Source organism: Hippocampus zosterae, chromosome 1, assembly GCF_025434085.1.
Source record: "Hippocampus zosterae strain Florida chromosome 1, ASM2543408v3, whole genome shotgun sequence".
Lineage (NCBI taxonomy): Eukaryota > Metazoa > Chordata > Actinopteri > Syngnathiformes > Syngnathidae > Hippocampus > Hippocampus zosterae.
This window is the reverse complement of record NC_067451.1, coordinates 33,826,236-33,839,422: the sequence shown is the minus strand read 5'-3', so window position 1 is coordinate 33,839,422 and position 13,187 is coordinate 33,826,236. Positions and strand designations below refer to the sequence as shown.

Below are 13,187 nucleotides of genomic sequence, written 5' to 3'. Positions count from 1 at the left end.
TTTTTGGGGGGGGGGTAAATTGACATTACATCTTCATCTGGTGTATGAACCAAATGCGTCCCCAAAGTGACCCGCATGCGCAGAAAAACCGATAGCGTCACTTCCAACTAGCTATGGGCTGATAACCAGTTTGACGATTTACCGTGGTTTTAAAAAATGCTAATACTGTCTGTCACCAGTAATGAGCTCTTCTTTTCTTTTTTGGGGGGAGCAGCGCCTAATATAATTGATATGTTTCTGAGTGAGGGCACGCGGTGAGGTCGGCCACCTTCGGCCTACGCCTGCCCGCTGCAGCAGCAAATATATAAATATAAATAAATAGAGAGAGAGATTTGTTTTTTGTATCATTAATAGTTTTTCCATTTGTGCAACATACTCCACCTACTTTTTTTCTCAAAAAAATAACTCAAAGGTTTTTTCTTTGTGTTTCAATTATAATTGTACATTTTGAAACATAGTACTAGTACATGGTTTTTGTTGGGCAATACAGGAAGCAAACATCCCTACCCTGGCACAGGTGACATTGGTAAATCCGCCAGCGGCGGCATTCAGTTTTGTGCATGACCCTCACATTCACATTGAATAGTTATCAGAGTTAAAAAGCCATCATGCGTATGATGATTCCAAAAATGCCCGTGATGATTGTGGCAGCAGAGTGGTGTAGTGGTTAGTAGTGCATCCACCTCAGACATTCTGGGCTCTCATCTCAGCACAGACTCCATGTTGTCTTTCCACTTTCCACATTTTCTATTATATTCATTGAAAAGTCCAAATTGTCCATAGTGTTAATATGTGACTCCCTGTGTTTGTATGATTTACTTGTGATCAGTCCAGGATGTAGCGCACTCATGTCGCCCAAAGTCATCTGGGTTAGGCTCCAGCTTCATCATCGCCCTAATGAGTTTAGAAGTGTTACGTCGTTATATTATCTCCTAAAAATAGAGCCATAACGTTGTCTTTTGTGTGGGCCATTTTCAGCTCGGTGAATCAGAGTAGCTGCCTGCAGAATGGCCAGAGGATTCACCAAATGGCCGGCAAACCCTCCGCGCCGGTCAAGAAACGGCAAGACGCTGACATCGGCAAGCCTGCCCGCCCTGCGGGAGAACGCAAGTATGTGATGAACGTATCTGCTTAAATGGACTCTTTTGGCTTCTCCTTCAGTCTATCCTTTAAAGACGCTTCCTGCCTCTTGACAGTAATTGTCTGACATTGGTGAGAGCGAAGAGTAACCCTGGCAACAGCAGTGCTCTTGTGCTGTGCTATGTTGCCGCATTTGAGGCTTTCATTGTAATGAGCTGCAGTTTTTCAGTTGCTGTGTTAGGCCAACAGGTGGCACCAACCACCTGTCTTCCTGTCCGTTTGACAAGTTTATATTAATTGCTGCAGTAACTCACACAGATTACCATCACCATCACCATGATCATCATCATGCCCCAGCCTGTTTTCCAGAAACCCACATAAGAGCAGACTCTGAATCAAGATATGCACTAATCGGCATAGTCGTTTAAATCCCTCAAAGCCAGGTTTGCCCAACCAGTCAATCACAGTCCACCGGTAGTTCGCAGACTGTTTCCAAGTCTACCGCGAGTGGTATAGAGGGGGGAAAAATGTGTGTGTCTGTTTCCGTGTTAATAATATTACATATTCGTGTCTTGGTGTACACTGCACCCTTCTATAGCCCCCGTACAGATTTTTTGGGGTGATTTAGTCGGTTGTGAAGGAATAAATAAACACTTCTGAGACAATCCAGTCTCTTACATTTTAGTGACATCTGATCGTTCTCTTGACGCTACGCTCAAGGAAATGCCTAGGGGGGCTATAGAATTTATTTTGTGAATTCCTCGCTTGTTCTGTTTTGATGCATTATTTTCCATTCCATTCGTAGTTTCATTGAAGTAATCATTAATTACGTTTTTCGGAGACGGTCATGAACGCCTCTCGAGTCGAACGGAAGGAGAGTAGCTCCATCTAGTGGATGCATTGAAGATTGCGTTTTATAATCCAGTGCGTCCAATATATGAAAAAAGTTAAAAAATAGCCCATTCATTGAATGTTTGCCTCATAATCCAGTGCGCCTTTTAGTGTGGAAAATACGATGTGTGTATATATGTGTGTGTATATATGTATATATATATATATATATATATATATATATATATATATATATATATATATATATATATATGTGCGGCCTGGTGGTCCAGCGTGTCAACCTCACAATGCAGAGGTTGTGGGTTCGATCTCGGCCCCGGCCTTCCTGTGTGGAGTTTGCATGTTCCCCCGGGCCTGTGTGGATTTTCTCTGGGTACTCCGATTTTCTCCCACATTCCAAAAACATGCATGGCAGGCTGATTGAAAACTCTAAATTGTCCTTAGGTGTGAGTGTGAGCACAGATGGTTGTTCGGCTCTGTGTGCCCTGTGATTGGCTGGCAACTGGTTCAGGGTGTCCCCCGCCTACTGCCCGAAGACGGCTGGGATAGGCTCCGGCACCCCACGCCCTGACCTTTGTGAGGATAAAGCAGAATGGAAAATGGATGGATGGATGGAAAGATAGATAGATGTGTTGATTCTCAAAGTTTGTTTGATCTTTAATTCACCGACGGGATTGTCAAATAATGGGATTCTCGAGCGCCAGGTGAAGCATTTTAAAACGTTATACGCGAGCTGCTGTTTCTCCACTTAACACGTTACTAAAATTGCGTCACTGCCCCCTCTGTGTCAGGTCGTAATTTCCTCTACACAGACTCTTGTATCGACTTTATTTTTCTGTTTCGTGTATGTTCGGGCCCGCTATGGCTGTTTTTCATCATGGCATGCGAGTGTTTGCGTGCACATGCGGTAAGGGGTTGATCGCAGGAGGTTGGCTACCTGAAAAATAGATCTTCGGTCAAAAAAAGTTGGGCACCCCCGCTTTAAACTAACCCAGATAAATGCGGTCTCTGGTCATGGCTATGCACTTCGTAGCTTGGTCGCTTGATTCCCACAACAATCTGTCCCATTTTCCAGGAGTGCGCCCATCACTAATAACGTGGGCCGCAGCCCACCCAAGGCCCTTCCGCCTTCCGTCGACGCACCGCCCAACAGGTATCCCCCATAGCCGCCATTTCGTGCTTCGCATCAACACTGTGATATGCTCGATTTGCGCTTGCTGTCATGGGAACAGAAGGAGTGGGACATGTATGTTTGCCCATTGCTGTCCTAAAGGGTGATCAGATGAGTTTGGGGGGGTTCGTCCACCTGATGAAAACTCGAGAGCTCCCTTAGTCCTGAGACGTGATGAAGCGGCGCATGGCTCATTGTTGCTCTTTTTATTGCCATATAGGTCTGTCAGCGGCAAGAAGCTGTGCTCCAGCTGTGGGCAGCCGCTGGGCAAGGGGGCCGCCATGATCATCGAGACCCTGAGCCTCTACTTCCACATCGACTGCTTTAAGGTGAGTGAAGAATCCATTTTCCTCGGGTTAGCATGAGTAGGAGGGGTAACAATTATGAAGCGAGCAGATTTTCGGGGGTTCGCTCCATTAATATTGCTTTTGATTGTTGTGGTGAGTGCGGCGTGTGCAAGGGCCAATTAGGAGACACATCCACGGGCACTGATGTGCGGATCCGCAGCGGCCTCCTCAACTGCCACCAGTGCTACATTCGCTCCCGTTGTGAGTTGCCTCTACCTACATTGTTGCCCCACATCACACGTGACCATTAAAAAGCCATTTGCAAAACAGCCCAAAATTTAAGTAACCCAGATACACGCAGGCCCTCGATAAAGTTAGGTGTCCATCCGCATAGTCTGTAGAATTCCTCAAAAATAATAATAAAGCTTGTGCATGCAGTTGGATAACTAAAAATATATCTCCTGTAGATTAACACATGGACTGGCTCGAGCTATGCATCTGGCCGCATGTAGTCAAATCAACACAAACCATCAGGCGATGTGGTCATCCGCAGAGTTAGGTGAATCGCTCAAAAATGAAATACCACAGTGGTGTTGTTAGCTCGCTAGCCAAACGTTATGCTACTAAAGTGAGACCTAGTTACTCGGTTTCTATTGGCCGATTGTTTTTGGTTTTGTTTTTACCAATTGACACCCAAAAACAAACGGCTCGTCCAAATACCACCATAATGATGCAATTAAAATTGACTGCACTTAGAAATTACATATTGGAATAAACCGTTCTGAAAAACAAAATGTGTTGGGGATTGTCAACATTGAAATATAACTGAACTGTAGTCTAAAAAAAGGGGTTTTAAAGTTAGACACTGTAACATCACATTTAATTCGATATTTTTTTCTGTCTACCACTAGAGAGAGCTTGCATGCCACTCCACATTTTGAGAATCACTGACAATCGCAGTCATCTATCTACACAGCCATGATCAATTTCCTTGCGATTTGTCATCTCGCCCGCGCCCTCTGTTGCCGCTTGCTGAGCGTTTGCTGCTCTCTCGTTTCCCCTCAAGCAGCCGGACAGCCGACCACCTTGTGACGCCTCCGGTCAAGTTGAACCCGATCACCTCCCAAGCCCGGTCCTCCCGCGCAACCCCATTTCATCACATCACATGCCGTATGCAATATATTATTCTTTAACTGCAGAGTGTCAGGTGTAAGAACAGTCACTCGATCGTATCCGCATTTTTATGAAGCACAATCAATTTAAACCACCATTCAGTTCCATATAAAGCATGTACGTTAATTGGATTTAACCTGATTTAGGCATCTCATTCCCCCACACACCCCTACTTTTCATCAAACGGCATCCATTTTATGCCACTGCCAAAACCAGACGAAGTGAGATATGCAAAGGCACCTTCGCAATGTGCAATACTGGACCTCTACAAGGGCAAATGTCATTTTGGATCAGCAATGAATTGTACACATGAGTGATGATGCCCAAAAATTGTTACTCACATCCAAATAATCCACAAGGCTTCCACTGACACACACGCTTTGAATGTAATTCACAAGGGCAATAACTGGACTCGCTGCTTTAATGTGCCTTAGGAACAAAAAGGATGACGACGCGGCAAAGAAACATTCAAAAAAATGTTTCCCCACCCCCCATTGTTTTTATTTCATTTCAAGGAGAAAAAGTGGCCAAATTGTCAGTGTCCTCCAAACTCCTTTATTGCAAGTCGTCGACTGTGCCGCCTCAGTGATTTTGCAGTGATTGAATGCGCTTGTCGTCCATTTTGAGGAATATAAGCAGGGTAAAACAATTGACCTTTCGCTTAACCCCCCCCCCCCCCCCCCAAACATAGAGCAACCAGTCACAGCACAGCACAGAGGCTGGCGCTTTCCTGGTTTGATTTTGGCTTTTTTTTTTCTCAATGCACAGCCGAGTGACCCGAAGGTTGAATGGAAATGTATTCTTTTTTTTAGGCTGTAGAAAAGCTGTTCCGTCGTCCACATAGTCGATTGAATACGTCCATTTTAGTCAGTTGAATCGCGCAAAAATCCAAAACTAGGCTAGAAAAATCCAGACTCGAAGCCACGAGGCTGTCTGCATCATCTGATGAATCCCTCAGGAATCGACTAAAACTCAACTTAGCCCAAATAAAAAGAGCAGGCTTAATAAAGCGAAGCGGTCGGCCTCAGTCGGTTGAGTAGTGCAAAATCGAAAAGCAGCCCAGACAAAAGCAAAATGTTGATGAAGCTATGCGGTCATCCACTATTGCGAGACGAAATCTTGTGTCTTTTTTCTCTCTCTCTCTCTCTCTCTCTCTCTCTCTCTCTCTCTCTCTCTCTCTCTCTCTCTCTCTCTCTATATATATATATATATATATATATATATTTTTTTTTTTTTTTTTTTTTTTGCTTTAGCAACAGTAACTAGTGTTCTGAGCGAAAGGTCAATTGAACGTATGCCAACTTTTTTTTTTTTGCTGTATTTGCTGTTTGAGAGCTGGGCATTGTGCTGCGGATGTTAAAAATAACTGCACGTTTACGCCTAAAACCAAAAGACGATGTTAAAAAAAAAGTACACATCTGAGCAATAGTTGCTGCGCTTCCCGGTGTCGTTGAACATTTTCCTCTCTCAGTATTCCTCCGCTTCTCTTTTTCTTTTCGCAGGGAGGCTTTCTTGTGTATTTATTATAATAGTCACCTGAACATTATCAACACCTTTCGATGTATCCTTTCATTCACTGTGTCAATGCAATGACTATGTTTATAAATAAAACCATCCAAAGTCAGTGTCTGCCTGTATTTTGATTTTGAGGAATTTCTCACTTGGTGGAAGGGTCAAACTGAGAAACGGGTCTCCCAATCTCAAAAGTGAGTATTCACTTTCATTTGATGTCATGAACCACATGTCATTTTCTTTATATTTTGTGCATATTATATTATTATATTTTGTATTCTATTTTTTTAATCAGACCTCATGAGAATGTGTAGGTAAATGTGTTTGCTATTATATATTTTTTGGTTCATTTCATTTTTTATTTGATATCAGAATTGTTTGAAAATAGAAATGAAAGTTGTATCCCAAATGCTTAAATTTAGTACCATTTTCATGACTTTTAAAAAACGTTTTGGGTTGGTTTTTTTTCTTTGGGGGGGGGGGTTATGAATCATACATTAACATTTTTGTCTCCGTTAAATCTTCTAATGTTTTTTTAGTGAATCAGTGTAGAATTTTTAAAATGTTTTCATAAATACATCAAATGTGGCTCGTTTGGCAGAACTGCTGTTATATAACAGCTGTTGCTTTGATGTTGAACTGACAGTCCCCTTATTTTTATGATAGAAATCTTTTTTTATTTTACATTATTGCAGTATTTGTATTATTTCAGTTACAACTTAACTTTAGTTACCCCTTTAGTGAGGCAGTTTCATATTTATTCATATTTTTCCAACTACCCCCTGTCAAACCAAAATGAAATTGTTTTTCCTCAAATTGAGCTTTGTTACATTTATAGTATTCATTTAAAAAATCTACTTTTCAGCACGTCTGTTAGCTGTAAACTAAAGATGGATTAAGATTAAATGTTTATTTGTGAAATAGAACTTTTGCACATTTTCGTCAATTCCAGTTTCTCCTTAAGCAACACTTCCACCAACGTTTTTAAATCGAGGTAACACTCTTTGCATTATTGAAAATTAATCCCATAACCCAGGGCTCCCCATATTACGGCCCGCGGGCACATTTAACCCGGCCCTCCAACCCTCCTGTTGTCCTCGGGTCAAAATGACCCGTCACTGTTAAAAACGCCCCAAACACCCCCTTAAATGATATTTTTTAACTTGAAATAAATGACTTTTCCTAGATTGTCCCCAACTGCAGAAAAATTGAAATGTTTTTATTCACATTTCCTTGGAAGCTGTACAAAAAAAGTACAAAGGTGGTCTTCGGGGCAAAAAGACCCATGACGCAAATATGGTTGAAATCAAGGTCACAAAGTTATTTACAGTGTTTTAGTTGTGTCTCAGATCAATTAGTAGAACACGTGAACAAGACGGTAGCAGACAAACAAGACAAGATAGGTGGCGTTCTCGTAGATGGCAGAACTCTTTTTTGTGGATTTTAAGGGGCTATAAAGAGAGAGAGTTATTTAGTTATTATTTATTTCATTAATAGTGTTATTATTTGTTTCCTGACTTTTTTTCTATAAAGAACCTGGATAGGGCTACAGTATTTGGTTATGTGTGGCTTTCTGGAAAACAATATTTTTTTAAGCTCGCCTGCGATCGTCACGCTTTTTCTGTTACAATCTGACACCGGCCCCTCATCAGAGAAGGGAAAAGTTATGTGGCCCTCACAGGAAAAAGTTTCGGGACCCCTGCCATAACCCTTTCATGCCCCCTGTAAGCTGATGATAACATGATAAACTGCCCACTGTAGTAACCGCTGTCCCTGAAAGGGTTCAAATGAACACTTGCCACTTGTTTATCTTATTAATATCGCTTCATATCACAAATTTTCACGTATGAAACAGAAAAGTGACCTTTCCCATTGTCATCGTGCGTGTTGTTTGAGTGAAGCTGAGAACAAAAACATGACCAAGCCATTTAGCTTTTTTTTTTTGCTATTATTATTTTTTTCATCAACAAACATCTCAATGCCTTGGAAAACTATGTTCACACGTAGAAATATTCCCTTCTTAAATATAAGCATCCAATTCCTAACAACATTTAAATATCCTTCCAGACAACACAACAAAGTGGGAGATTTCAAACAAAAGACGACATGCAAATTATGTCCAAATAAATACAACATTTGCATGCATTCCCTTTTTACCAAAAATAAATTCTTCGGGAATGCGATTGAAAATGAAGACGATACGTGTCTATGATTCAACTATTAGGAGACAAGAATACATTTTAACACTATACAATTGGAGCCACAAGCACACCGCAGTAGAAAGACACACGAAACATAGATTCATGTCTGAGATTCATACTGGTTGGGCGGGGAGCCGAAGGAGAGGGGGGCGTTCGCTGTAATTGTCCCTTTTTCCCCCCATTATATTGGACAATGGCAAGAAAATATCAATTTTTTTCTGAAAACTGGATAAAGCCGTGTGGTCGTCTGCATTGTGGGTTTGAATCCCACAAAAATCCAAACCTTGCACAGGTAAATGCAAACACTGCGCTTTTCCGCAGGGTTCCTTCATCAGTAAAATGACCACAGAAAAGCGGGCTCTTCATAAATTTGCGGTTGTCAGTCCGATCCCTCCCAAAATGCAAAAATCTGATCACATCAAAACGAGCCAAGATGGATGCAAACCGTGGACAATGCTATGCGGCTCACCACATACTTGGCTCAATCCAACTTGAATCAAAACTCATCCGGATGAATGCAAAAGGGAAAAAGCTATGCGGCTCTCCCCATAATAGAAAAAAGAAAAAATACAATCAAACTAAAATCGGGCAGAGGCATGGTCGGTTCATCCCTCAGAAATCATAACAGATTCTTGATAAAATGATGGAGTTGGCCGCAGACGTTTGAATCCTGCTAAAATATAAACCGGCTCAGATGAATGATTCCGCACCAGCATGTGGCTGTCCGCATGGTCAATTCACCTCCTCAAAAATGGACCCTAAATTAAGCAGGCCGCGTAGTTTGTTGAATCCCCTAAAAATTTACTCAAATCAAAAGTAGCACAGATTAAAAAAAAAGCAAGATTAAAAAAAAACACCTGGATAAAATTACGCGATCAGCCACATAATTGGTGGAATGCCCCCAAAATCCAACCTCGTCCCGATAAATGTAAACTGAAAATCAAGTTATTCGACAGTCCACATCTCTGGAAAATCGACCCCAGATAAAATGCAGGCTCTTGATAAGACTATGTTGTTGTTCACAAAATTGGTCGAATTCCATCCAAATCAAAACTCCAGCCGCTGCAATGCAGGTGTTCCTGAAACTATGCAGTCAGACGCGCGTTGGTCTGTTGTAAGGTAAACATTTGTATCTGTCAGGTAATGCAATGCTGCAGTTGGTGAAAAAAGGGGAAATAGCACGTGGACAAAACAATCCAATTTTAAGTTGTTTTGTAAACTTGGGTTATTTTCCACCCACCTGGTTTACTGCAGTTTACCCAATGTGCCCCGAACGTGTATTTTAGTTGAGCAAATGCCACACAAGAGGGAGACGAAACAAAAGCAGGTTTGACCGTCAAGCGTCCATCAGTTTGTGTGTGACCACTTAGAACATGCTGCTTTTTACTAAAGCAGCCTTGGCTCCGTTCTGTCTCTGCAAGGACGACAGCACGCTGGCGAACGGCCCGCCCAGCGAGTCCGGGATGGAGGTGATGGTCCCCGGGGCGGCGGCCCAGCCTTGGCTCGGCGACGTCACCCCGATCCCCATGCCGGACGACACGGCGCCCTTGCCGCTCTCCTCCTGTCCACCGTTGCCGCCGCCGTTCACCTGCACGCCGGCGGGGCTGGGCCCTCCGCAGTTGGAGGTGGGCACCGGGTTGGGGCCCCCCGTGCTGTCCGGGTCGGTGGACTTGCCATCTTTGCTGTCGTCGTCCCGCGGGTCCGATTTCTTGCCGGAATTGGACTTGGCGGCGGCGGCGGCCGCAGCGGCCGCGCGCTCCTGCTTGCGGAACTTGGCCCGTCGGTTCTGGAACCAAACCTTGAAAAGATCCCCAAATCTGTCACCACCTATTTTGAGGCTAAAATGACTATTTGATGCTGTTTTGAGGATTCCAAACATGGTCTTTGTCTATTAGCATAAACATGCTAATTGACCGCTAATAACCTATTCAAACTGCATGCAGTTCATTTAATACAATAAATTCGATTCGACAGTTATTTAAAAAAATGTCAATATAGCAGGGCTATTTGTGTCATAGGTCTTATACATTAATAATATGCTGTAAAAAAATTGTTAAGAATATTTTTGTGCAGTTTAGTAACACATGCTCATTTTGGGATGGGGGGGGGTGAAATTGTGAGACATATAATGAATTATATCATTCAATAATTTTCAGAAAATATATTCCTTCTCTTCAGTGTACACCCTATTGCCAATACATGCCCGCTACTCTATATTTAAGTCAGTATTTGTTGAACGGAATGACAATGAAAAAGGGTCATTTTGTGACTCCGTATCCATACCTTTTCCCCACTCCTTTAGAGAGTACATACAATTGACTTTAGTATACATACTTATGTTTAAACTCTTACCAAAACAAATGCATTTTGCAAATCTCATGAAATTGGGGGCTTTGCTCTTTTCACACCCGACTGCTAATAAACGTCTGGCCCTCTGCAGTCAAGTAACGCAAGGCCATTTTCAATGGGCTCGATAGTGACGTCACGTTGATATTTGGAAAAGTGACACCAGAAGACGCTTCAATCGTGTGGCTTGTCTTTCGAAAAACGAAATACTTGTTCATGCTTTAAGATGGAAAGTATGAAAAAGATATACTTTTATTATCGATGATGGTTGTACACGATATTCTTGATGATTGGGATGCACCTTTATTTGTTTTGTATTGATCAGCATTGTTTTCATGTTTGTTTATATCTTAACGTCTTTCGAGTGAGTGTTTTGATTGATCGACTTCGACAAAATAACACGTCGTTTTATAAAAACGCACCTTTGCGGTCAAGTTAAAAAAATGCTGAAAGCATTCCATTTTGTGACTATATTCAAACAAAAAAGGGGGCGGGGAAAGGAGGAAACAAACAAACTAATTTACACTTGGCAACATTACGTCAGTGTGTGCATTTATTTGAGTCTTGTGTCAGAACCAACGGAACGGAAAGAATTTGGGAGCCCCCTTTTGTAACCGGAGCGCATCTTAGCGGGAATCCCCCTCGCTGCTCTTGACTTGGCGATTGTTTACCTGCACTCTAGCTTCAGTCAGGTCTATCTTGAGTGCCAGCTCTTCACGCGTGTAGATGTCCGGGTAGTGGGTCTCGGCGAAGACCCTCTCCAACTCCTTCAGTTGCGCGCTGGTGAAGGTGGTCCGGATGCGCCTCTGCTTGCGCTTCTCGTTCAGACCCCCGTGGTCTGTAAACAGCTTGTAGGGCACTGCATAGGGCAGGAGGAGACGATGACGTCATTTCGTTAAAAATAGAAGAATGATAATAAATCCTTCGGGGTGTGGGGGGGTCATGTTATGAAATCTTGAATCTAACTGCAGCACAAGTGGCATTGCGTCAAGTGGACGCCCGAGATTGGTTTCCCTCTTCCAGTTGACCAGCGTAAAAACGTGTGTGATCATCTCGCGTGAAGTCGTTGTGAACTGAATCAAAATCGGAATTCTCAATGTGATCTTGTAATCATAAAACCTCGTTTAATTGTGCCCAAAAAGCCGTGCGCATTCGTCGCTTGAAAGTGTTCATTCGACTCTTACTGCGCGCGATTCCATTGTAAGTCTCTCATCCATATGTGCTTTGAGTCGCAAATGCATTTCGATTCCGTCCTGCCCGAAAGCGTGCGTAAATTGTCATAACTCGTCGCCTTCCGCGTACTGTAACTCCCAATTTGGGCGCCAATAATGAGTTTTGCTCTTTGCTTATCTAATTATTCGTCTCATCGCAAAGTAAACGCATTACGGCGGCTTATAGGATAATTCTGTTGGAGGCTTTCGGGTGTGACACGCGCGTAACCGAATTACACGCACGCAGCCGCTCCTAACGCGATAAATTCCTTCATTTGTGTACGCAAATTGGGCTCCGAGCGAGCGAGCGGGCGAGCGGGCGAGCGGCGCGTTGCCTCTTGAAAGGTGCGCCTCACCTGCCGCGTAGGGGCTGCTCTGGTGGTCCCTCAGCGTGCCCAGGCTGCAGGAGCCGGGCGCCAGCGACGGGCAGCCGCCGGTGGCCCCGAACGTGGTCCGGATGGGGTTGTACTGGAAGCCGCTGGCCTGGCTGCACGAGCTGAAGTCCGCGTAGGCCGACGCCAGGCTCGACGTGTCCATGCCGGCCATGCACGACTCGTAGGCGGACGAGTTGAGGTAAGAATACTCCATTTTATACATTTGGGAATGCGCCCAAATGCTGAAGAATCCCCGAGTCGTCTTATGGTGGTGGGCGAGAGGGATGAGAACGTGTGCGGGTTTTTTTCCTTTTTAATTTGGTTGGGGCTTTTTTTTTCGATGTTGACTGCTCGGCGGCCACTCCAGAAGTGGCCTCCTTTATAGCAGCCCAGGCGCGTTTTGTGAAAAGCCCCCTAAGAGCCGCCTTGCCGGAGGTCTCCAGAGCATATCCAGCTCATCAGAAACGCGCGGACGAACAAAAGCAGCGCCGTGCGCGCGCCGCACTGCCTCCTTCCTTCGTCCTCCACCGCTGCCACTGCCGCCTCCCTGCTTTACATGACAATAAGTCATCAGTCTATTGGGCCCGTCGTCCGGCCGAGCTGCAGCATCATTGATCCCCCCCCTCTCCCCGGCCCCCATACCACCCCCCCTGCATCTGTAATTAGAATTTAATAGCGCCGCAGTCGAAGCAGAGAAGGAGAGCGGGCCTCCTTTTGCCCTTTAATTCGATCACACCACTTAGAAATAATGAAAGTTGGGTGACGATTCTCCCTGATGCAATTTGCTCGCCCCAAGCTTTTAAAAGGCAGCCTGCGAGCCTTTTGCCACACTGTCTTGATTTTCTTCTCTGTAGACCACCCCCCCCGCGCCCCCGCCCCATGTGGATTACACGGTGCTCATCCATGCAATAAATATTTGTGCGCATAATTCACTCTAGGAATGTACAATGTCACATTTTTTTGTACAATTTTGTTGTCAC

At 43.9% G+C, this 13,187-nt stretch overlaps 2 protein-coding genes across 11 annotated transcripts in view; one reads left to right on the top strand and one right to left on the bottom strand.

Annotated features, from left to right (window-relative positions):
- The window catches only part of LOC127596418 (LIM and calponin homology domains-containing protein 1-like), a 64,250-nt gene extending 58,063 nt beyond the window's left edge, over positions 1-6,187 (top strand). For 7 of the 10 annotated variants that reach the window (XM_052058961.1, XM_052058950.1, XM_052058996.1 and 4 more), the window contains 5 exons: positions 979-1,110; positions 3,008-3,085; positions 3,324-3,432; positions 3,549-3,651; positions 4,457-6,187. In XM_052058961.1, coding sequence (XP_051914921.1) covers positions 979-1,110; positions 3,008-3,085; positions 3,324-3,432; positions 3,549-3,651; positions 4,457-4,482 — 448 coding nt within the window. In that variant the 3' untranslated portion in view covers positions 4,483-6,187. Of the gene's footprint in view, positions 1-978; positions 1,111-3,007; positions 3,086-3,323; positions 3,433-3,548; positions 3,652-4,301 lie in introns of all 10 variants that reach the window. The other 3 variants (XM_052058964.1, XM_052058959.1, XM_052058971.1) reach the window with 3 other exon arrangements.
- Positions 6,188-9,468: 3,281 nt separating this feature from the next.
- On the bottom strand, positions 9,469-12,720 carry phox2bb (paired like homeobox 2Bb). The gene is made up of 3 exons (XM_052060421.1): positions 12,190-12,720; positions 11,294-11,481; positions 9,469-10,074 (listed from the first exon to the last, which is right to left on the bottom strand). The coding sequence occupies exons 1-3, from the start codon at positions 12,428-12,430 to the stop codon at positions 9,643-9,645; spliced, it is 861 nt and encodes a 286-aa protein (XP_051916381.1). The 5' UTR covers positions 12,431-12,720; the 3' UTR covers positions 9,469-9,642.
- Positions 12,721-13,187: the final 467 nt, after the last annotated feature.